At 45.7% G+C, this 24,417-nt stretch overlaps 1 protein-coding gene across 1 annotated transcript in view; it reads left to right on the top strand.

Annotated features, from left to right (window-relative positions):
- MTUS2 (microtubule associated tumor suppressor candidate 2) overlaps positions 1 to 22,961 on the top strand; it is a gene marked incomplete at its 5' end in the record, with an annotated part of 24,964 nt that extends 2,003 nt beyond the window's left edge. Inside the window, 7 exons of the mRNA XM_009576936.1 lie at positions 4,975 to 5,189; positions 9,924 to 10,029; positions 11,872 to 11,945; positions 13,550 to 13,648; positions 15,086 to 15,205; positions 17,863 to 17,960; positions 22,745 to 22,961. Coding sequence (XP_009575231.1) covers positions 4,975 to 5,189; positions 9,924 to 10,029; positions 11,872 to 11,945; positions 13,550 to 13,648; positions 15,086 to 15,205; positions 17,863 to 17,960; positions 22,745 to 22,961 — 929 coding nt within the window. The remainder of the gene's footprint in view (positions 1 to 4,974; positions 5,190 to 9,923; positions 10,030 to 11,871; positions 11,946 to 13,549; positions 13,649 to 15,085; positions 15,206 to 17,862; positions 17,961 to 22,744) is intronic.
- Positions 22,962 to 24,417: the final 1,456 nt, after the last annotated feature.

Raw genomic sequence — 24,417 nt, forward strand, 5'->3', positions numbered from 1 at the left:
CATGCCCAGGTAGAAGGACTCCCAGTAGGGATGGACACAAAGATGAACATGTGGAGGTATTGCACTCCAGCAAGATGTGAAAAAATTCATCCAAAGTACAAATCCTGGTATGTATCCATACATATGGAAGGTGAATGTTTATGTTTTTTAGTGTAAGTCAAAAATTGCTGGACAGTCTGTTTTCCTTTGGAAGAAAATTATAAAATTAAATTTTATGAAACAACCAGTGTTTTAAACCTGTGGACAAGGTGAAATGGCAAATGCCATGTGCATGAGAGTGGTTCTCATCAGTGCAGTTCTTTGCTGTCTCTAAAGCCGTGCAAGCTGGGGCTGTGGGTGCAACTGGAGACATGCAGCCCACCTGTGCTATAGGAAGGTTATTTTGGTCTCACTATCAGGTGAATCTGTATGTTGTACAATATTGTATATATTCTGCCAAGCTTTATGCAAATAAAGAATGCAACAGTCATTTATTTGACAACAGCGATCATAGGTGATTCTATGAAGAAATTTAGGGAAAATCTACAGAGCGTGTTGTTTTGACTACAACCAAGTTGTAGTTCTGACTTGTCTCAGTCGCTTTGATAAGTAGTCTCTCATTAATTTAAAAATAACCAGTCCAGTTAAACAGCATGGGTGTTGGTCAGAAATTCCTGATTTCTCATGTGTACATACACCATGTCAGACTCACTGATGCAAATACCTGGATGAATCAGTAAAACAAGGCTGGACTAGCCAGGGTTGATACAGGCAGTGTGTCCAACATTTAGTTGTTTAGGCAGTAGCTCTAATTCAGAATTATGATTTAGGTGCTGAATGTGCTTGGTTTTGAAAGCACACAGTCTTTGTTAACTTCAACAGAAACTGCAGGATTCTGCTATACAAAGCAATGAAACTGCGAGATATAATCCACTGTTCAGAAAAGTCAGAATATATTTTTAAGGAAATCTCTTTTGGTAAATAAAGGCACTGCTGAAGCAATAGGAGTGATGGAGCATGTGTAAAACAGCCTAGGGAGACCTGCACCCTTCTGAAGCCAGGCAAAATATTTATGTTCGGGTAACACCGTCCATGTTTACCCCCAGCACTGCTGTGCAGTATCACACCTCGTCTGAAACCAGCATGCAGTGAAATAGGAAAGTGCTTCTCCCTTCCCAGCCCTGAGGAGGAATGCGGCCTCTATAAATGCTGAGGGACTTGTTATTTTACACAATAAGATTTGCTCATGTATTTTGCTAGAAATACCAGGGCTAGAAAAACATGACAAGCAATCGTTCTACACTCAAGACACCCATCTTTATAAATTATAAATATAAGCACTTTTCAGCTGCAACAGTGAGACTCCTGGAATAAAGACATTTTGAACACTGGCTGTTTCCCTTCAAGTAATGGAAATTAAATGTCAGAATTACCTGCTCCTTTGCTGTCAGAAAAATGACATGTGAAGTGAGTTGAGAGGAGGTATGGAGGTGCATAAAAACCTAGATGAATGGAAGATGATCAAATGTCAAGTTTAAAATTTGTATTATCATCTGTGTTCACAAGAGTTTGAAAGCCAAAGCCTATGTGCCATCTCCTCATGGATATGCCTCGCAGTCAGAGGACCCTTAACCTGAGTGAGGTGGCTGTCATTTGTCTGTGAATCTGTGGCCAAGGGTCAGGAGGAAGAGCAGAGTCTGCGTAGTTTGCCATCACTTTTGGGCAAAGAGCCCTTTTCTCATGTCAGAAGCAGACGGTCCCTATGTGAGGCCCCATGACACCAGCCCCCCAGTTCCCACAGGAGTTACCCCCCTGAATGCAAAGTGCCAGGGCTGGGGAGGCTGGGCTGTGGCTCAGGCTGGGTTTGTGCGGGAAGATCAGTCCATTAGTGACATCTCCCTTTCCCTCACCTTCCCAGCCCGGCCTGAAATGGGTTTTGCTCATCTGTTGCGCATTGTAAAAGCCCCTCGGTGCTCAGGGAGTAAGGAAGCAATGGCAGCCACTCTTGTTTAACCCAGCACTCTTGTTCTGTCATCCCAGGAAACGCCATGTTATGTCAGAGTCATTTCCAGACTGTAAGCAGTAATTGAAATACCTACAGAGAAGGAAAAAGAAAACCGGGGTGTAACTCTTCTCAATAGCATCTGATAGCAGTTGTGCTCTGTTTGTCATGTGCCATTTGTTCCATGCCAGTATTGCATTTATATAATCACTTTTCTTAGTGATTATTATTTTTTTTTCTACAAGAGGAGCTCACTTTTACAGTATCCATATCCCGATGTCTGAAAGCAAAATCCACTGTTTTCCAGCAACATTAGCAAGTCTTCTGTTCAGGCATCTGTTGCCGGGGCCCCGCTGGAGGCGATTCAGCCTGGTCCACCAGAACCACCTGCTGAAGCTGCAGCTAGTGAAACCAGGCTCTCCCTGGTTCCTGCTCCCCAGCCAGGCAAGGGAGCTGCAGACCTTCTATTGGGCTGCACGGGTGCTGTCTTCTGTAATCCTGTCCCAGTAGAGCGAGGCCCAAAGATCCATCTCCTGTCTAAGAAGAGATTCAGTCTTTCCTCACCAGTCCTTGGCCTCATTTGTCTCGATCTGGGAGACTGTGGTGGGGATCACTCCTTCTCGTTAGAGGTGTTTGATATTCGGTATAGGGCAACTTTCCTGGGCAATGGCCTCATTTTCTGCCTCCAATAGCATTTGTGGGTGTGTGGGGAAAACGTGCCATGCAGACACCCTTTCCCTGCTTTCCTCTTCCCTCCATTTCGCACATGCGTCAGGGTTTGATTTGCAAGTTGCAAATAGTTTTGTGTTTCAGGTTACAGAAGGTGTTTCAGGTTGACTTTCTTTTGGTTAGAGCATGTCATTTCATTGCCCAGCCCTCCCTGTGTGCTGCGTAATCTCATTAGAGAGGCTGGAGAGAGACGGGATTCATTACAGCTCCAATTTAAAGCTTGGGTAAGTTTGAATTCTACTGAAAACAGAGTTATCCCTTGTCCTCAACCTCTGGGATCACTTTGCACACCAAAGAAAAGCAAAAAGCAAAAAGCAAGAGAGAGGGTTTAGAGCTATAATCCAAACTGCCAGGAGACAAGACATTTCAGCTAATGACCATATAAATTGCGCTGTTCCATTTTGGGTATGAGGCAGGTGGGAAACCTTTCTATGTGCCACTACTGCGGTGTTAAGCTCACTGGTTCAGGCTCACTTTCTTTCTTTCTGGAAGGAGCAGAGAGCTTGAAAGGGACACAGAGTCCCTCATAGTGCTCCAGAAAACATCAGGATCAGAACAGGACCCCAGTGGTGATACCTGTCTGGACATACTGAGCAGGTCTGGGTATTGTTGTCCAGTAAGTGTGTGGAAGCAGAGCTCTAAACAGGGTGAAAAATAGCTATGTGGGGAAGGGGATGGCTAGCTTGGGTGCACAAACTACCTCGCACGGATGCACCTAACATGAGCTGTGGTCACAGCCGTAGGTAACTTTGACAAATTGTTGCTATCCTGAAAAAAATGAGCACAATCTACCATGATACCATAGTAGAAAGAGGCAGGAAAACATGGGGTTTTTCGCCACAGACATTGAGCAAATATAAGATGGCAGTCATAAGCTAAATATGTTTTTGAAACATTCAGAAGTTGTCTACCCAGGGAGACAGGTGCTTCCAGTTCACTGATTTACAACGCCGAACAGGTCTGTGCATGGCATGTGCATTTTGAATGGCAAAGGAAGGATGAGTGGCTAATACAGATGGTATATGCAAAAGGTGATCATTTTTCTAAACGAGCTGTGGGTCTTAATCAGAAAGAAGGTCTAGCAGTGCCATTAAAAACATATCTATTCTTCTCTAGTGTTGTTCTGAATGTTATGGTCATGATGATTTTAATCACTTCTTACCTGTTAGATCTTTGCAAGTGAGCAAACTTGTTCTCTAAATGTAATCTGGCTGACCTTGTCCAGCTCCCATCAGGTCTTCAATAGCTGGATTGATTGCAACCGTTCTTTAGCAAAGCAAAAGGCTGAGGACACAGTGTTTGTGACACTTCTGTCCTGGGACCCAGGGAACAGTACAGGTGAGGAACCAAATGGGGAAATAGACTGAATATCCTTGACTTGATGGAACTGTTGGAGTTGCTCCTCCTGAAACTAGTTGTAGACATGGTTGTGAATTCAGAGACATGGTCTCTGGGTTAGTTCACGAGAGCCAAAATTTCACATTTTCTGATTGCCTTCAGTACCAGCCTTTCATTTGTGCTCTCTGATTCTATGAAGCACACAAGATAGTGATTTGAATATAAAAATATTTTAAGCAAGTGTGCATTAATGGTTTCAAGAGGTCCTCGATGGAGCTGGTGTGAAAGACAGGTTTATGGGGTGAGCAGCTTCTAACAGTTGGAAAATGGCACTCCTTCTCTTGCTCAAGTGGTCAATCACACCCCCTGCATAACGTTCACAGGATGTGTCTCGAGAGCCCAACCATCTTCTGCCTTCTGGCACATCACTGGAAGTGGGGACTTAGCCAAGACTGTGGCTTGAGAGAAGGAGATAAGGAAAATCTTGTATCCCAGCTGGAAGGCTTTCTGTCAAGTGATTGTTGCACATGCTGTTTCTTATATCCAAGGCAAAGTAAAAGCTCCAAAGTCTCAATTTGTGGATCCAAGACTGGGCTGGCCAGGAGGGGACATCCAGTCACCCTGCAGATCCATGGAGTTCCCTGCTTTTTGTTATTATTATTATTGTTATTATACTTCATCAGATCCCCATTTTGCATGAGCTTTTGCATACTCTGCCAGTACATTTAAACAAATGCGTGTGTGTATGTGTGTGTGAGAGAGCGGGACAGAGAGAGAAGTGACAGCGAGAGCTTGTTGATGGCTGGGATTCATGGGAGCCCCAGAGTCAGCGAGAACCACTGTGCTCAGTGCTGTACAAACAGATCCGATGCCACTGTGTGCTCCCGAGGAGTTCAGAGCCTGACTGTACGGTCTTGTCTCCACAGCCCTCAACACAGCGAGATGGAAGAAACTACAGAGTGAGAAGGAGGAGCTGGAGAGGCGCTTTGAGGAGGAGGTGAAGCAGCTTCGTAGGCAGCAGCAGGAGGAGCTGCAGGCGCTGGAGCAGCGGCTGCAGGAGGAGTACAACACCAAGAGGGAGAGCCTGCAGGAGCAGCACAGGCTGCAGCTGGAGCAAGTCAAATTGCAGCATCAGGATCAGGTCAGTCTCCGCCTGTTCCCTTTGAAGAGTAGACCGTGCCAGTACTGAGTGGGTTCACGTAATGAAATGTATTGAACACTCCAACATGAAGACACTAGTAGCGAACTGACGACTGGAAAAATATATTCCTGACTATCTTTACTGCTTTTCCTCCCTATTATTGCTATTGGTATTTCTATATAGTAGTACATTACATTGCCATGTCTTGTCTTCGCATGCTTCCAGATATTTTACAACACAAATATTAAGACTAGCTCTGCTCCCCACGCATACTTGCTCCCCAACTCACCTATTGTAGTCAATTTACATGAAACCAAGGGTTGAACAAGAATCTGCTCAACACAGGTAAGGCCAGCAGAGCCCTGCCCATCGTTATTTGCAATGCTAGTTAAAGGGCAGTACAGTGAAACGATAGGGCCCATGCAACACGTAGCCTAAACATCAAGCAGGTAATACACTCTGGGTTCCCCGATTTCTGCTCCACCGTTCAGTCTGATCTCTTAGATTGTATGTACCAAGTCTCCTTGCTTTGCTTTCTGTATGTAGGTAGGAATAGAATCATAGAATCATAAAGGTTGGAAAAGACCTCTAAGATCATCAAGTCCAACATACAGCTACTTTGGTCTTATTTTTAACAGCTGGAGTGAACAAACACTGTAATTCACCTATGGGCACCTCTCACATGGTGGCAGAACATCCTGCTCTGGATTATGGCAATAATGCCTTTACCTGGCCTTTTCTCATTTTGCATTCAGTGAGCAGTGGATACAGTTCTGATTTTTCCAGCTGTAACTCTTACCCATTGCCCAGCACCACAGTTTGTGAGGGCTTTTCTCACATGAGTATCTGCCGCACTCAGGTGCGCTCTGCAATCTGTGCATCAGGCTTTGCCACGCCGCAGGCCCCGCTGCCGTGGGTATGTATGCCACCCAGGCACCTGATGCAGCACAAGGGCCATTTGTCTGCGAAACGTGAGCCCAGCCAACAGAGCCCCTGTTTGCCAGCATCCTTCTCTCCGTCCTGGGGATTTTGCCAATGCCCAGGGCTGCTGGAGGTGGTGGAGGGTGAATTTTTCACTCTCTGAGGCAATGTAAATTGGCAGCAACAGTACAGTGCAGAGGTGGTCTGTGAGGCGGATGGATGTGACTGAAGGTCGAGGAGAAGGTTTTATGTCTGCGTGCTCTGTATCTCAGGGTATCTCCAGTGTGCATTCTGGGGCTGCTGCCTGAAGCAGGAGCCTGTGGCCAAGGCTCCAGAGCTGCTCCCCACTGCTTGTGGCTGGGGAGCGGGCTGACAGCAGGCGCTGCAGTGGGCTGCAGAGCGCAGACATGCCCCATGCGGTTCCCAAGGATGATGACAGCACTAGCTGTGGGCTCAGAAGCAAACCAGCCCCATCAGAAGAGCCTGTGCCTGAGCTAATTTAGACCTTTTAAGAGGTAAAGGCTGGTGCAGCACTGTGCGGCCATAGCTGAAGCACCTCCAGGAGCCAGGGAAAAGGGCTAGCCTGCACTGAGCTCAGGGGAGAGGAGCACCACCACAGCACAGCAGAGACAGCAGCCCCCTGTCTTTAAGGTCAGCTATTTGTAAAAAGGGAAATGACACCATTTACTGTCTGTACTTGAGATACTGTAAAACGCTCCTGGGATGGGAGTGCAAACACAAACCGAGATGACAGTTTTATGTCACTCATGTCACAGCTGCCCGGTGACGCTGGGTGCAGCGTGGTCCTCACTGGCACGTAGCTCAGACAGCCGTGTCGGACAGACAGACGGGTCCCAGCCTGTGCCCCAGAGTGCCTGCTGACCTGGGTACTGCCGTGCAATTTGGTTTGATTCTTCAGTAGGGGGGGGCTGAAGGGGGTTTCTTGGCCTAGGAAAAGGAGAACTTTGTTAGTCTAGGAACCAAGGTCCATAAGGAATAAGGATCTCTAACAGCTGCTGACCCAAAGGGTTTGTAATCCTCTGGTTCTTCCTTCCCCTGCTCAGAGAAGTGCCCAGCTCAGAGCATGCCAAAACGAGCAAGCCTGCTCGAAGGACCGCAGTCATTCAGCTTTGACACTGCTGAGCTGGTGCTGGTCACAGCCAGCGTTAGAGCAAAGTCACCTAACCCATGAGCTAAAGAGCTCTTAACATGGGACGTGAGAAGGGCCTTGTCCTTGAGCTGTCCATCTGCATGGGGGAGTTTGAGCTTGCATTCATGAAGGCAATAACTAGCAAAATCCTTTTAACCACGGATCTGCATGTATTTCTGTATCCACACATCTGATTTGGAAGTTAGTCATCCCACTTTCATGGTTTCCAGTCACAACTTAGTCTTCCACACTGTATTGCTGTAGTCACCGTTTAATTTAGTACCAGGTAGCTGTTGTTTCTTTGGATACACAGTTGTCAGGTTTTGGAGACTCAACTGTCTCCAGGGAGGTGAGGCAGCTCTTTCACTTGTAGCAGAGCATGAGAGCCAAACTCCTCACAAACTGGTCCTGTGTGCCAATGCATCCCAATATTTCTCGTATGTCCTTGCAGCTAAGGGCAGAATTGCAAAGTAAAGGCTGCAATCCTGGCTTGCCAGTGTTTCTCGCTTGAGCTGGTCAGCTCAAGCTGTTTTGTCCACCAACTTATTGAACTTCTCCCACTAGAGCCTCCCCTTGATTTTACTTTATTAAGCCTTAAAAATCCCACCTGAGCTTCTTTTTATAGCCAGAAATAACCATGACATGGGTTAAGTGTGTTGATCAAGCCTATAGAGTAAGTTAGAGGCGAAGTTGGAATTAGCATCCAAGAGATCTGCTTCCCAGTGCCAAGTAGACTATCTGCTATGAAAAATTGCAGACAGGAGGTCACGCTGGAAGATTAAAAAGAGTCATTTGGGATGTGGATATGAAACACACAGAAGACAGAAAAAACCCTGCAGACCATTTGGAACATATTTAATTGGCTTTATAGATAAATAACCTGCCAAGGGTGGTGGCAGCAAAAGGAGACCCCTTCACCTTCTGAAGGCGTTGGAGTTGAGCATAATCATTCCTATGGAGTGCTGCTCAGCTGAGAAGCAATTAGCATATGAATAAAGACTTAAGCAAGGGCGAGGTAAAGAACGTGGCAATGCTCACGAGGTTTCAGCGCACAGATATCATATACAAGGACATCGTGCTCTGGGAAAGGTCAAGTGATAGTCCCTATCCCATTAGTAGCCCATTGAGTCATCTAGTCCTCCTTTCCCAGCTCTTCCATGCAATATATCAGCAGGCTGAGTCCCCATTGTTTTGCAAACAGTTCTTCACCACTGAGTTGTCTCCCACATTATTATGAAAATGAGTTTGGATAATTTTAAATTCCGTGATAAACGCCTATCTTTCATTCTAAGAGCATGCTTTCTCTAATATGGTTGGAAAATTTGCTTCTGTTGGGTAATCTAACACACATATGTTTGACGGTTAAATGCAGTGAAATAACATTTATTCCAGTCGAGACATGCTCAGCTGCAATAACCTTCTACCATTATTTAACATAACAGTAAGCAAAAAAGCTGTTTAAAGTCAAGTCAACTTTGCAATGAACAGCTGTTTCATTGTAAAAGTAACATAGTTTGATCCTCTGCATTGCCAGATATCACAGATAATGTTTTAAATGTAGGGAATAAGATCACTGTGATTACAAAACCCTGAAAAGCAAATGGATGCATTGCATCGATTCTGAAACTGCTCTGGACCACTGACTTAACCTTGATCACTCTTCTCACTGTATTTTCTTTAATGATGCATATCAAAACACTATCATTAGGAATCTCACTTTGCCTTTAGCAAAGTCTAGTAACAAACAATGTACTGAAGGAGTCCCAAACCCATCGGGTGCACAGGAACACAGGCTGCCCGCAGTCCTCTTCCAACTGCATCCCCTGCTCCCGTGATGGCTGTGTGCAGTGTGGTGTGCGGTGCAGTTTGTTGGGCAGTTTGCAGCAGCAGGACCTCTTTCTGGCCTCAATATGAGATAGGGAAAAAGTTTTGTGGCTTCACTGTTGACGTGCTTACTTCCACACCAACCTGAAAACTCTTGTGTCTGCACTGAAAAAGGTGCTGTCGTATCTTTCATCAGTTTATTGGATGTGGACTCAAAATACATGATTCAAGAGGACATAGGAATTCGGGTATTGATGACTTTGTAGGATACTCTTTTCAAGTAAAAGTGTGATAGATTGCAATTCATTTTACATACCCACTGATAATAATTTCAATGTTTCTCTAGAAATAAATATTTTACAGTTATGAATAATTCATAGGCACTTTCCATGGAAGTTAATTCAAGACCTTACAATAAAAATCATTGCAGCAAAGTGCCGTGAAGACAAAAACCAGGATGGCTCAGAACTGTGCATGTTTATCTGACCATCAGAGGGAGTCAGGTCATTAATAAAATTGAGATTAATGGAATGTTGAGATTTCTGAACGTTTCATAAATGGCTTCTTCGCTTAAGGGTTTTTTGGCCTTTTGCTTTCTTATGTACCTCTTTTATCACCATTAAGTTAAAAGAACAAAAATACTATCAGCAGTGACTATACGCTACTACTCAAGGCGTCAACACGCCTGTTTCGTAATGAATAAAACTGGCTCAGGTGCTGGAAGTGTCACGCTCCCTTTACTGTTTCCAGCTCATTGGAGCTCTCTACCAGTGGCTTATCAGTGTGCCACAGCATGTCTAATCATGCGTCCGTGTCTCCATTCATTGTCATTGGAACAGGTGGAAGATATCACAGCTGTACACGAAGCTGCGGTGTTACAGTTGGAAAATAACCACATAGTCGCTATTACAGTACTGCAGGATGAGAATGACTGCAAGATTCAAGGTAAGCCAAAGACAAACCAATGGCTACAGAGCTATTCCAGAGCAGGAATTAGCACTGTAGTGAGATTGTGTAAGCCTGGATTTTCTTCCTCCAGAGCAGATGATACAGAAAATTTGTGTTGGTCTAGTGCTTTCACGTGGGGTGGACCACCAGGTTCATGCTAGGGGTGAGGGAGAGCTGTGTGCAATGTGTACAGCATCTAACTTGGACCTGAGACTGTCTGAGGGGTCTTTGGGTCAAAGATAAGTCTTTCTCCATGGGTCACTGAACACAGAGTCCAAATTCCACCTCATTTCACACACAGCCTTTTCTCAGGAGCCTAATCTTCAGGTGCTCAGGAGGCTAGAGCTCATTGAGCATCTCTGAATTTATGTGATTGAATGCCTACACTGCTTCTAAAAACAAGACTCATCATTTTCAGTAGCAAAAGTCTGTCCATGCTGAGCAGACCAAAGCCACACGCTGGTGGAAATCTGCACCTCAGCACTGTTATCTTTATTTTGTGTTACAGACAGAGCTGTTTCCTCCCTTCCAGTTCAGTATCTAAATACATGTCTTTGTACATGCTTTAGCTGACATTTAACAGTTATCTGTACAATCATCTTCCTCTTCTCCCTCTTTTTTTTTTAAACACATAAGCATGAGGGTCTAATTTTTAAATAGCTCTAGTAGGTTTTCCCACAACTTTCCCCAAACTGAGCGATATTGCTTAGCTCTGCACTGTGTCAATTAGAGACACAGTCCAGAGCATAACGTGAGCTGACAACAGTCTATTCCCCTCTCCCGTAGGCAGAGATGGTATCTAGCATACCATTTTTAAATTAACATATACAATTTTAAAAATCAAAAAAAAAAAAAAAAAGCTGTTCCTTGCTTGATGATATTCTCTTCTGTCTGTTTTTGTTAGTATTTTCTGATAATAAAACTTGGCTGTGGTTTATCAAGGCTCTGGTGGCCAAAGTTTGTGCTCCCTGCTCCTGGTGTGGGTATGAAATGCCCTCCTGTGCACGGAAAAGGCATTGCAGCATCTGCGGTCTAGTGCACTGTAAACAGGGCACTAGAGCGTTAGTATTATTACTGCTGTTATTGTGGCTAGTGAGCAATGGTTAGAGGGCAGAACTGCATGGGACTGGGGGTAAAGACACAAAAAAAGTGTCCGTATACTAAAAAGGTAGGTGCTGCTACTGTACTGAATGACAGTTTGATGCCATTGGTTTAGAGATTAAACTTTATTCCACTTTGGTTATTAAACTTTTGGTTATTATTAAGTCCAGGGTGAGTTGTTCTAGTAGTGAAACCTTTAATCATGTAATACAAATAGAGGACTTTTTTGTCTTTGGGCTCTGTCAGTCTCACTAATGGAATAAACCTCGCAGGTCATCTGTCACAGCTCCTGGAGAAGCACTGCCATTTGCATTTTTGCATCTGAGTTGCTGGCCCCCCTCTCTATCTCCCCAAAGAAATTGCAACCCAAGCTTTTAAATACATCTAATTTAAAAATCTTTGATTTGGGGATACGACTCTGAAGTGGTAAATGACCCATTGTCAGACTGACCCTTTTCAGATCAGAGCCCCCAGGAGCTGGGAGTTCTGAGCAGTTCTGAAAAATCAGAATCTGGTGATGTGGAAATAGAGGTACCTGCAAACCAGTGAAAGATCAGGAAATCCTGATTCTCAAAACAATTCACCTAAGGTCACAGAGTATATTACTACCAGTTTCCTATTCAACCTCCATGCCCTAAAACTGCATCCTTAATTGCACTTGACTCACGATGTCTGTGCCCTCAGACCCTGGTTTCCTTGACTTCACTTAGCAATGTCATGTCTGTGTATCTTCCCCAGAACTGAATACTGCTCACAAACTGGAAAAGGCACAATTAGAAGAGAATTTTGAAAAACTGCGGCTGTCACTCCAGGTTAGCAGTTTCATTATTTCCCACCCCTGTAACGATGCTGCGGAGCAGCTGACGGGGCAGCGCCAGCCCTGTTGCCAGCTGCCAGCACACCAGGCTGTTGCTTCTTACCAGCTATAGTACCTCTTGTCCTCCGCCTGTCCAAACTGGGATCTAGCAGCAAAGGTGACCCCTCAGGTTTTTTCCTCCCCCTTGGCTGGTTCAGCAAAATACTATCTGAAAAAGAAGAGAGGGCAAACCTAAAGGGAAGAAAAGGCAGCTGGATAAAGCAAAGAAAGGTCCTTTTGACCCTGCTGACTGCCAGCCCAGCACAAGGAACAAAGCTGAGCTCTTCCCTGCATGGTGGGGAGAGCTCTGGCACCTGTGGTGGCTGTGAGCATCACCTTGTCTACATGGTACCTCCAGCAGGCACCTCTTGGGCTCAGAAACACTGACCTCTCCCTGCCTGCTGTGCTTTAAACTCTTCCCCGCTGCCTGAATGTGGGGGAGCCGGTCCCGCAGCGTAGACACATCTCCATTCCCACTGGAGGGCAATGCAGTCCCTGATGAGGGATGCCCCAGGGCTGGCCCTGCTGTGCTATGGCCGGCCAGGGTCAGCCCTGCGCGTCACATCTCCCACATCCCACTATTTAACACCAAGCTCAAAATCGTCTTGGCTTTTTCAATCCTTCTGATAACTCCATGCTGTTCTCACTCTCTAGATGAAAAAATCCCAAGGAGGGGAGGGCAGAAGCATGCCCCTGTGATTCACGCTAAGTTTGGAAATCTCTGTGTGAAGAAGTAAAGATGCTACAGCAAATAATGCAAGCTCTGTTTGATTGCATAGGCGGAGATGAATTACAATTTTTAAAACCCCTGACTAGCACATACTGTTGCACGCAGCAACTGTCACTGCCTTCCTCATGCGGCTGTGAGAGTTCGAGGCATGTCAGCAGTTTTGCAATAAGCACTGATGTAATGTTACAGCCAAGAAATTACATATATGAGAGATAAGAATACCAGTTTCACAGCAACTGTGGCTTTTGCAGATGCTGTATATAGAGAGGTAACAGGAATGCATTTGATGGTAATAGAAATATGATTGCTTAAAATAACATGTTGTTCCTGTGTATAGCTCTGAAATGAAACGACGATCATTTAAAGTCCACACCACTAACCCATCGTTGCTTGTTACCATGTTAGAAGTCTAGAAAGGTGAAGGAAACAGGGATGGGGTATCTATCGCCTCATTCAGACGCTAGGGACTGCACAAATGCTCTCTTTCATGCCTATGATATAAATGCCAGCTCTCTTAAGGAAGGACATGCTTGTTCTCATCCAGCCCAAGGTGATGGGGTGATTTAGCATCAAAGACATTTCATGAACTAGTGCCAGCCAGTGTCAGCCAGCCGCAGGCGTTGCAGGAATTTTGGGATTCCCTGAGGCACCGGGTTATCAAAAACTCCACTGTATGTTCAAGTGGCCTTACGTAAAAAATACCACCTTGTGGGGGTTTCTAAGCCTTGAACAGCTCCCCTGGTGCTTTCACGGTGCAGGTGATTGACTTGTATGAATATAAGAGGGGTGATAACACAGTTGGTGTGTTCATTGGTGTGTCTCCCCTCCAGGACCAGATAGACACCCTCACCTTCCAGAACCAATCTCTTAAGGCCAAAGCAGACCGATTTGAAGAGGCTCTGAAGAAAAACACCGAGGAACAACTGAAGGTAAATGGCAACTATAACTATACAGTCATGAAGATACGTGTTTCTAAGTATGACTCACATCATGCGATTCAGTGGATAACAATGGGATCCTTATACCAGGGACTGGGGGGGGCAGGTCCCAACCAAGACCCCAAACCTTGAGCTCTGAGGAGGAGTCAGAATCTTAGCCTAGGTCCATCATTTTCTGAGTTTACTTCTTTTTCTTTATTCTTTCACTGAGCACTTATAGCTCTGTTTCCAAAACATTTCATTAACTCCATCCAGTATGTCCTTATTGCTCTCTATTCTTGTTTCCCTTCTTCCCCTTCTTCTTCTCTTTCTCTTTACTTTTTGTGTTTTCACATTTAGGTTTCTTTTTTTGTGCCTTCTGAACCAACTTCTTTGATATCCTCTGTATTCCCTCTTTTTTTTTTTGGACTTTCAGGGGACAGCCCTGTCATATGAAGTATTTATTCAACTGCTGTCTATTGGGGCCGTGCTGTTTATTTACAGTGTGTAAGTAAACACACACTGCAATTATTTATCTGAAATGAAATAACCCTGAAATGACCCTCCAAAAAGTTTTCTTTTAACTTGGGGCATTTTGCTGTGTTCACAGCACAACATGGGCAGCTGTATCAACGTTACAGAGGGGACAAAATGAAAATAATGGGGTGGGCAAGGGGCTCAGTGAGTTTTTAGATGAGAGAACCCCTTAGGAAAGGAGCACAAATGTTTGAAACAGGCTTGGCCATGGGAAACAGGTAGCATCAGTCCCTTTCCACCTCCACCGCAGTATTTAGTTTACATGAAAGGACAAATTCTGCTGTGTCACAATGATGTTAATGCCAAGTACCATCAGGCAGTTCACTGGAGTGAGTTACACTGGGAAAAATCCAGAACAGCTTAAGTCAGCGACAGTATTTCATCAGTATAATTCAGAGCACATCTTTTGCCCATGAGCTGAACCCTGGTATCCCCTACATCTGAAGTTCTCGAGCAGAGGAGGAACTTTTTCCCGCCAGATCTGATCTTTGTTGACAGGCACTGTGATGCAGTGGTGCAGGCAAGCCAGAACACTGTAGTTTTCACCTCCAGCCCCCTTGTCCAGTTTCCTCAGTTTCATGTTTGTACTTCTCCCAAGCCAAAATCCCTGCACAATTATAAAACACCTCATGCAGTTCCCAAGCTATGAGTAGGAATGAGGTTGCTCAACAACCTGGCATCCCATCCTTCTAGCCATTAGGCTGGTCAAAAGAAAAGTACCATTGGCTAGCCAGCCAAAGGGATGGTCTAGGAGAGAATATCAGGGTTCAGCTGGGCTGAGGAGGCCCAGGTCCAGGTGGTTTTCACATCACTAAGACTCCTAAACCACCTGGTGCATTGAGGAAACTTTATCTTATGGCTGAAGCTGCATTTATGGCTGACAGATGTCCAAATCACTGGTATGTTTCCTAGATTGTACGAGCTCCATATCTGCACTTAGAAAAAGATCTGAAGAGCTTAAAACATGTTCTGGAAATGAAGAACCATCAGATTCACCAACAGGAGAAGATGATTATGGAGTTAGAAAAACAGGTGAGTTGTTATTTTTCTTCCAGAGGAGACATCACAGAGGTAGAAAAGTAAAAGTTCGGCTACAGCAGATGAACTTAAAAGGGGTGAGAAAACACATGAGGTTGGGGCAAGACACAGTCAAAGAAGTTCATAAATGGCTATATATTGTGGTGTTCTACTGTCAGCCTACATAGCTGCTTCTACTATACCATGTCTCAGGTTTTCACTCAGAAATTGGGATCTTTTCCCATCCCTTCACCCACCCATGATACCCTTGATTTCTCCCACATATCCGTTGATCTGTACTGCTTTTTCATGCAATACCTGCTCAGCCTGTTATGTTAGACAGCGAGGCGAATGGTGTAGGAAGAATGGAGGAAGGGGAACTTTGTGGTACTCCAAGGCTTCATTTTGTACACCAGCCCGCACCATACGCCCCTACAAGAGTCAGGTAATCATTTAGGGCTGGAGAGGGCAAGTGGAGGAAGATCAAGCCGTGTGCGTCTTGCTGCTGCTTGTGCAGGCATTTAGGAAGCTCCCAGCTGCGAGTATGAATTAGCAATATTCAGAAAGCAGTCCCTAGCAAGGCTTACACTAGGAAAGGTCTCTCCAACCCTAAAGTAATGCTTTTCTGCAGCCTATGCTGTTTTGTCATCCTTTGCTTGTGGGGGTCCCTAACAAAGAACTCCCCAGTTCACCATCAAGTACATTTTTTATTGGAAAGGGGATTCATTTTGTAAGGCATAACCTACAGTGACAGTAAGCGTATCGTGCGGTGCCAGGATGAGGCACTACCTCAGCTGGGGAGCCGGGACAGCTGGTTCAGCACAGCATTCAGCAAGATTTGTTTCCATTTACGGGGAAATTTGAGAACTCAGATGATTATTTTGCTGAACAGATGCTTGAGTAAGTGGATGTAGAGAAAAGTGCCTCTTCACAACTGAGGCTTGTTAACTGCGCTCCTTCCAACATGCTGCTCCTGGAGCTAAGCCAGCGTCTGAAAACATGCACTGTAGCGTTATACTGAAAAAAAAAAGTAAACAACAGCCTACATGGTTCCTGGTCATTTAGCTGCTTTTGCTAATTAACCACATATGAACACACAGTCCTGCTCCTGCCCTTTATCACAGAAAAAAACACTGGGTCTACTGTGGTCCAAAGGCACAAGTGCTTTCTGTTTAAAGACCTGCCTTTATAAGTGCCAGAACATCTACAGGGCATCTCCAAATGCTCTGAAAGATGGGGTGTCTCATAAGGGAGGAGGAGGACATTTCAAATACAGGGTCAGGCTTGGCTCCTTGTCTGCTGAAAGGGAGTCTGGAAATGAAGGTGGCAGGAGGGGAGTGGTATAGGGTGAGGGTTGCAGTGGAGAGGGAAGGAGATGCACAGGTCTCTTCCCATGCTTCATGTTGGCATAGCTACTACTTACTAAAACTATTGAGGAAGCAGAGAAGGTGCCCATGATGGTGATTCCTCTCTCAGAGCATTTCAAAATGGGGCCAGAATCCTTCTTCTGCTCTAACAAAATATACTGGGATAGGCCAGAATATCTGAGAATCAGGAGTATCCTTTACGGTTACCTGCATAGACTGGAAATCACTGCATAAAACTGATGCCTCCGCCATAAAGTGTGAGTTATTGCTAACTCCAGTGCTCAATATTTTGGTTCCTTATAAAAGGTTGGGAAATTCAATAACCGAGCTCACACGGAGATAAGGTTACCCTGTGATATCTTGTTTTCTTCCAAAAGTGTTGAATTCAGCAAAATTCAAACTGCTGGAAAACCAAGAACTAAGGTGATAAAGTACGTCAAATTCAAAACTCGGGAAAAACAGGACATCTGAGGCTGTGGTACATGCCTATAAACATCTTATTGATGTTTTAATACACTGCTATTGACATCCTCAAACTCTGTCCTTGAACTGTCCTGAGTAAAAGCTATCTACGCTTGAGATAGGATTCATTTAACTTAATTGTAGCTTTAAGTTAAATATCTAGTTTAAGCCCATCATTTAAACCAACACTGTCAGCAGTGGAGAGAAGTGTCTCCAAAGAGCAGCCCACCTCACGTGAATGCAGCAGCAGTGTAAGGCTGCTGCTGGGCGTAATCTGCCCTGGTGGGTAACTCTCTCCTCCCCATAACCAGGGAATCATAATCCTAAAGGTTGGATGCCAGACATTTATGTCTAATGAGGTTAGTTTAGCTGGATGATGCACATCAGACCACCTCACACTCCTCCTTCATCGCTAGACTGACCACTCACGCCACAATGCCCTTTCCATGCTGGGCATCCCCATGCTCCCCAAGTGCCACCAGCTCCCTGTCCAAGAACAATGGCTGGTAGCGCTGGCTCCCAGGGGATGAAAGTTGTGGGGGCACCACCGAGGGAGGTGTTTTATTTGCACTGGACAAGACAAGACCCTCCTCCTCCTCAGTTAGAAGTAAGGGCTAGTTCAGCTCTGCCTCCGCTCAGTGCTCTGCTGATGACCCCACTTAACTTCACCAGTGTGATGTGGTGCGAGTCAGACCTCTAAGTCTCAGCTGCAGTCAAGATTACTAGCTCCATCTATCCTCAAATTTTAGAAGTTGCTCTAGGAACAAACAAAGATAAAGAACAAATCCTCTTGGATCAGGTGTTGGGCTTTCTTCAGACTTAACAAACCTTCTTTCATTGCAGGCTGAAAAAAATTTAAAACTGGAAGAAAAAATCACCATGCTGCAACAGCAGAATGAAGAACTCCGAGCCAGGATTGAGCAAAATACTGTCATAACAAGGTTTGTGCTGATATTAGCAATCTGTCTGAGCTTGAAAGGAGACTGCAGATCTTAACTGTCCAAGGCTGACACTTATTTCAGAAGGGGAAAAACTTATTTCCTCCCGAAAATGTGTTGGTATCCTGATCTGCTTGTTTTATTAAAAAGTCCTTTTTACATTGGGGTTTGCTTACTTTAACATAAGGAAGGCCACATACCTGTCTGTGTGTTTCCATGATTTTGACACGCTGCTGAGAGCAAGTTGCCAGTGGCTTCTGATCTCAGTGTCAGTGCCCTGAGACCTGTTAGTCAGTGGGTAACGAGGATGGAAAATGGGGCAATTTCAGGAGAGACATCCTGGTGATGCCACTGTCACCCAGGCGGGGTTATCCTTTGGTGATTTTTTTCACCTGCACTGTCTGTTTGCACTCTTGTCACAACCTGTCAAGGGTGACAAGGCTCTTTGTGTTAGGTGGTATAGAAGTAGAGAAGGGTAGGACAGTCCCTGTCGCAGAGAGTTTCTAGTCTGCTGTAAGGCAAGAGGCTGCAGCTGGAGCCAGGCAGAAGCGGTACCAGGGGGAGATGCTAGAGCTGAGCTTGTCCCAACACACCAGCTGCCTAGCTGTCATTTTTGCCAGAAATGATGCCATTGGCCTAAAATGCAATTTAATTTTTAGATGACTTTTTAAAGCTTCAGCGTCTCATGTCTGATTTAATTTTAGTTTTAGTGTTTCTAGTGTCTCTTTTATTAATGATTCAGCCTTTAAAAATTGTCTCCTGCATGTAGGTATTTTAAAAAGACAGCATTGCTTGTGCTAACATTCAGATTGGGGTGAGGATTATGTTTCCTCTCACCTGATTGTAAATACCTGTAACACACATGTCACTGTCTGGGGTGGGTGTCTGCAGCCTTTCTGTGCTTGGGGAGGAAAAACAGGAATTTTTAAGGTCTGGTTCACCAGACCAGAGACACCTGCTTTTGGGCTGGATGAATTGTGGTCTGGAAGTGGCAGTCTCTCTCCACGCCTGTGACAGCAGCCGGAGTGCCTAGTTCAGTGCTTAGTGTCTCCGCATTGCAGCTGCCTGCCTCTGGCTGGGCAGATAGCACCCTCCACTCCCTGACGGCATCCGGCTACAGCGCCTTGCTTCTTGCCTGTAACTATGCAGGTACTGGTTTCGAAGAACATCTTTTGGGAGGAATTGTGAATTTGAGGTCAGCCTGGAAAGTCAACTTAGAGCACAGTCATTTTCAACAGTAACAGTTTGAGGACAGCTACAGGGACAGTGTCAGCCAGGGCTTTAAAGTCGGAGTTATTAAAACATGCATTTTCCTGGCAGCAGTAGCCACCCCGACTGCTCATTTCTGTTTTATTGGCACTGCCTGGGAAGTGCAGTGTGAACGAGCTCGGGGAGCTGCCCTTGCTGTGGAACAGCGTGGATTAGAGCTATTTCTGCCGATTCGCAGTTTGGGTGTGCGGCTGTGGCAGCCCAGCAGTGAGAGGAGGGAGGGGAGCAAGAAGGATGGGAGCCAGAGCAAAGCCAGCCTTTGCAGCACAGCCAGGAGGGGGGTCCCGGAGGCACTGTGGGGGTGAGGGGTGCACCACAGAGATATTTCCAATCATAGCCAAGGGCAGGTAGAAAGGAAGGGAGAAAAGCCTTGCAGGTAGATCACGCACCAGCTTTGGACAGAGGAGCTCCACAGATCCTCTGCTGGGACTTCCCCAAGCACTTGAATAAATCATCTGATTTCCCAATGTCTTGGATTCTCCCTCCAAATCAACCAGCATTTTTTTGGTTCTTTGGGCTGGGGATGTTTGAGGTATGGTAGTTTCCAGCACCCTAGAGATGAAGATGACCAGGAGGGTGTCTGGTCTCTGTTGGCATAGTCCAGGCACCTACTGACTTCTGGGCCTTTTGGGAGAGGCTTTAACGTGAGTCGAGGGCACAACTCAAGCACCTTCCCCTGTATCCCTATCACACTGGTGTGCCCCTGCACACCTTTATGGTTTTATGGCTGTGATTTGTTACAGCTGCTTAAATTGGCAGAAGGCTGGCAGAGGAATATGTCTCATCATAAGTCTGCAGTGCTGGGGATAAAGGTTTCTCTAGCTGGGATAGGTCTAAAATTGGAACATATATCAAGATACGACCTTACATAGTGAGAACACATTTGCTTTTACATTGCCTGTCTTCCTTCTTCTGCCCAAATGATGAAAAGGGGCTTAATGGGCATGTGTATCTTTTATAAGCAGCGGTGGTGCATCTGTCCAGCTCCCTCCCCATGGTGCAGCGGAGGCAGACACGTTGGCTGAGCTGAAGGCGGAGGCTTTGCTGAAGGATGTTGGCACTGCTGACTGCGCATGCTGCCTCTGTCTCCGAGTGGCATGAAGATGGGTCTGCCTGTGTCTGGTCACGTCATGGCTGGTGTCACAGCATAAATTCCCAGCGCAATGTGCACGAGGCTAAAATAAGCGATGCAACAAGCAGCAGCTCCTTTCCGCATCCATGTGCCAAAGCAGGTCTCCCTGGAGGACATGTCTGCATGCTCCACGGCATGTTCATGGGCAGTTGGCTGCAAGGCTCTTTTCTGCTCAAGCATCTCCCTACTTACCTGCAGGCCATGCGTATAACTTGCAGTCTGCCTCTGCCGGCAAACTGCAGTGTGCATTAGGGCCATAAAAGCTATTGTGTGAGAGACTCCAGAGGACACTGTGATACTGTACCTCTAGCAAGCAGCATTCGACGTAAAGGAGGCTGATACGTGCTGAGGGGCTGTGGTCTGCGCTTGCCTCCTGTCCAGGCAGTGCCTTTAGCAGAGGAGGGAGCTGAGCCCTTCACCGTGCTCTGAGGTCCCTGCTGGTGTGACTAGCCTGTTCCCAATAGCCAGATGAGCTTTACCAGCTTAGAGAGGCGGTCACACATTAAGAGCCTCACAAATGCAGGGAAGGCATGTGCTTTTTCTTTTTCTCAGAGAATGCTGGCTGGAAAAGGATGTAGTGGGGCTTTTGTAGTGTAATTTTTATGGCCTGTCTTGTTAGACACTGCAAAAGAAAAAGTAATTCCATGTGTAGCAAGAGGTTTTCTATGGAGTTATTTCTCCAGGGCGAGCTCCCATGTGGACTTTCTCATGCCTGTTAGACCGTGAGCTCATGCCACAGCTGGTTCCCCAATGGGACCATGAATAGGATTTTTCTCCTCTATCAGGCACCAGGAAAACTTCTGCCAAGTTGTGTCTTTTAATCCTTCAACTCTGCTAGCCACTGCTTCATGGTTCAAAACTTTCAGGGGAGTGGGAGAAGAACAGATATATTCTTGACCACCTGGGCTCCATTTTTGTAGGAACCGAGGCTAAAAAAGCAGAAATTCTTTTAAAATGTTTTTTAAACAGAATCGGAAATGCCAACCCCACCCTCTCAGGGACTTTTGATGACACAAAGAGAGTGGACCAGCAGTCCATGACATCTGCTATGGGCTTCAGGCTATACCTAGAAAAGGAGTGTGTGCATCCAAAATCCACACCCAGCTGCTGCTGAATCCTGGAAATACCTAGCGGGGAGGTTAGGTGCCTCCCTGTTTATTTCTCGAAAATCCCAAGTTACCTGTAAGTTAGGTTAGGTACATGCCCAGAGCTGCCCCAGGTTGATCACATCAGGACCTGGCTCCTGCCCAAGAGTAATGGGGCTGCAGAAGCCAGGTGTTCCTGCATGTATCCTCCAGAATTGTGGTGTTCCCAGAACATGTCCAAAACACATCTTGATCAGGTCCCACAGTCTGCCTGCACTGCCCCATTTTTTCTAAAACCAGTCACCTGGTTAGATGAGAGCAGACACACTGAGATTGTGGTGCCCATAGAAGATTTCCATGCCGCACCTCCCAAAAAGCCATCAGGTTATAGGGCATTCCGGGGAAAACACCTCCCCGGTCCTTGCTGGTGAAGTTTCCCTGGTGCTGGAGTCAGGAATAGAGGGTTCATTAGGACCAAGGAGGAAGGAGCTGGAGAAGGACCCTTAGCCTCACGACCATTTACAGAGGAGAGGGAAGGCCTCGAAGCTGAGCTACATCCTGCGTCAGGACATCAGCTAAAATGGGGAGCGTGGAGAGCGCAGACTCCTTTCCCTGTGCATGCAGTGGCAGCTGGTTTGAAGAGTCAGGGGTGCAATTGCTCTCTCTTACCTCTTCGCCATTGCTCTGCCATGCTACAAATGCTCTGTCACTCATGGCACAGCTTTGGTGGCAGGGTTGAGAAACAAGGGTGAGAGTTACAGCTGTAACTCCACAGAGTTGGGAGTTTGGATTTTTGTCCTCAGACAGACAGAAGAAGGCCTAAAACCCAGGCCTATCCCCCTTGGGGACAGCTCCAGCTGCTGTGCTGTTCTGGAAAAAATGGGGCAGCATTGTGAGCACCTCTGGGTTGTGAAACGCCACAGGGCAAAGGTGGCTGGAGCCAGGCACTGAAGCTGGGGAGAAAGCAGAATTTAAGGAGCCCACCTGCACGAAAAGTGCTGCGTATTGGTTGTCTGCAGGGATGCCGTTGCTGGGGCAGGCCATGTTGGGTTGACCTCTGAAGCCCCTTGTCTTCCTGGTGCAGGAACAGAAGCCCTGGCCAAGGGGTCGCATGTGCAGGGAGCACAAGTGCCCGCTGACCCAGGGCTCTGGGCTCCATCTGGGGGTGGGTTTGGCTCCATGGAGTTTTATGGGCGCATACCCTGGTGAAAACAGCTGTGCCTCTTGTGCAGTGCTGGCTGCATTAATGCTACCGTCTTTGCACTGGTGTGCCTTACATGTTGTCCTGCTTCCCTCACCAGGCAATTGTCAGAGGAGAATGCTAATCTTCAAGAATACGTTGAGAAAGAAGTGGAGGAGAAGAAGAAGCTGAGCAGGACTAACGAAGAGCTCCTCTGGAAGCTGCAGGAGGGAGATGCTGTAAGCCCCGTGAAACTTCCACCCGCATCGTCCACTTCTTTTTATCGCTGCTCATCAGGGAACTCCTCTCCAGCAAAAGTCAGAACCTTGCGGCGATGATTCGGCACCTGCGCGCCAAAGGTCTCCTGCCTTTTACGTGTTTCCAATCTGCTAAAAGTTACCATCCAAGGAAGTATTACCATCAACAGGCGCCCAGGGTTCGTTGCTGCAAGCATGCTCAGTAGTTGCATAGCTTTACACTAGGCAGGGTACTCTTATAGTCCCCATATAGGAGCTCTTGGTTCTGTCCTGTTGATTAGGGTAGCAAAAAAGATAGCAAAAAGCTAGGAGAGCAGAAAGTTAGGATAGCAAAATGTTTAGTTTGATGTGTTAACATTTTAACTATGGTTAGAGCCAAAAGTTGGAAATACTATATTAATGGTTCATCAGAATGAACTTCTGCTGCAGTATTTCAGGTTAGTTACAAATACAGTTCAAGTTGTGAATATTTCTGTATATGTGTCTGTGTTTATATACATGTATGTATTGTACCTTTATACCTATATATAGACGCACACACATATATATGTAGTTGAAGATGTTCTGAATTGCATTTTTTATATTATTGGATACTACTAAGTGCTGATATATTTTCATTACAGTCAGCAGTTTTCTAACTCGTGCCTAAGACTTGTATCTAAACGAAATGCATTTCTGTTTAGCCTCCCAAGAATATTTATACCCAACCTAGAAGAAAGTTACACAGAAGTAGAAGCGCCTTCCAAATGACCACCAAGTGGTACTCTATGTAACATGAACACCAGCGACTTTGAAATTCTGAGACAGTACTGCCTTCGAAACCATCACATTGAATACCAGATAAGATACACATACCATTCACTGCTCTTTAACTCTTAGCATTGATATTGTAATTGGAGATAGGCTAGAGATGAGAAACCTGAGTGTTTTAGCAAATTTGATAGAGGTTCCTGGTTAACGTGTTTCAATTTTAGTGTCTTTAAATCCTAGTTAGATCTTGCCTTGTTTTACCTTGGCCTGGTTTGGATACAGTCAAAATCTCTGGTTATAGGTTCCTGTCCATTTTGATTTATTTCAAGTCCCATAAGCAAGAAGGAGAAAATAAGTTGTTCATCCTTGACCTTACCTGGCCAAGAGGTTTCCGGTATTAGGATGAGATACTGGCCACCTGCTAGGGCTCCAGCTTTCCCCCATCTGAAACACCAAATAGAGCACAGCGGACTACGTGAGCGCAAATGAGGTCAGAATTTCTTTCCTTCCACATATATATATTATTTCACATTGCTAAAGCTTACCCAAAGTTACAGAGCACTTTTGAGATTCATGGAAAAGAGTGGCTAAACTACCTTTAACTTCTCTGCCTAGAAGCAAAAAAATTCACCCAGGCTTGGCGTGACCTCCCACCTTGGGGTGGGATAGGCTGCAGGGCCCTCGTGGGCACTGCTAGCAAGAAAAAAAAACATCCCTGAGCATAATTTAAAAAAAAAAAAAAAGAGATCTGTGGGATGCTTTTCTATCCAGCTTGGGGCAAAGAGCC

This window comes from Fulmarus glacialis, unplaced genomic scaffold (assembly GCF_000690835.1).
Source record: "Fulmarus glacialis isolate BGI_N327 unplaced genomic scaffold, ASM69083v1 scaffold4494, whole genome shotgun sequence".
NCBI lineage: Eukaryota > Metazoa > Chordata > Aves > Procellariiformes > Procellariidae > Fulmarus > Fulmarus glacialis.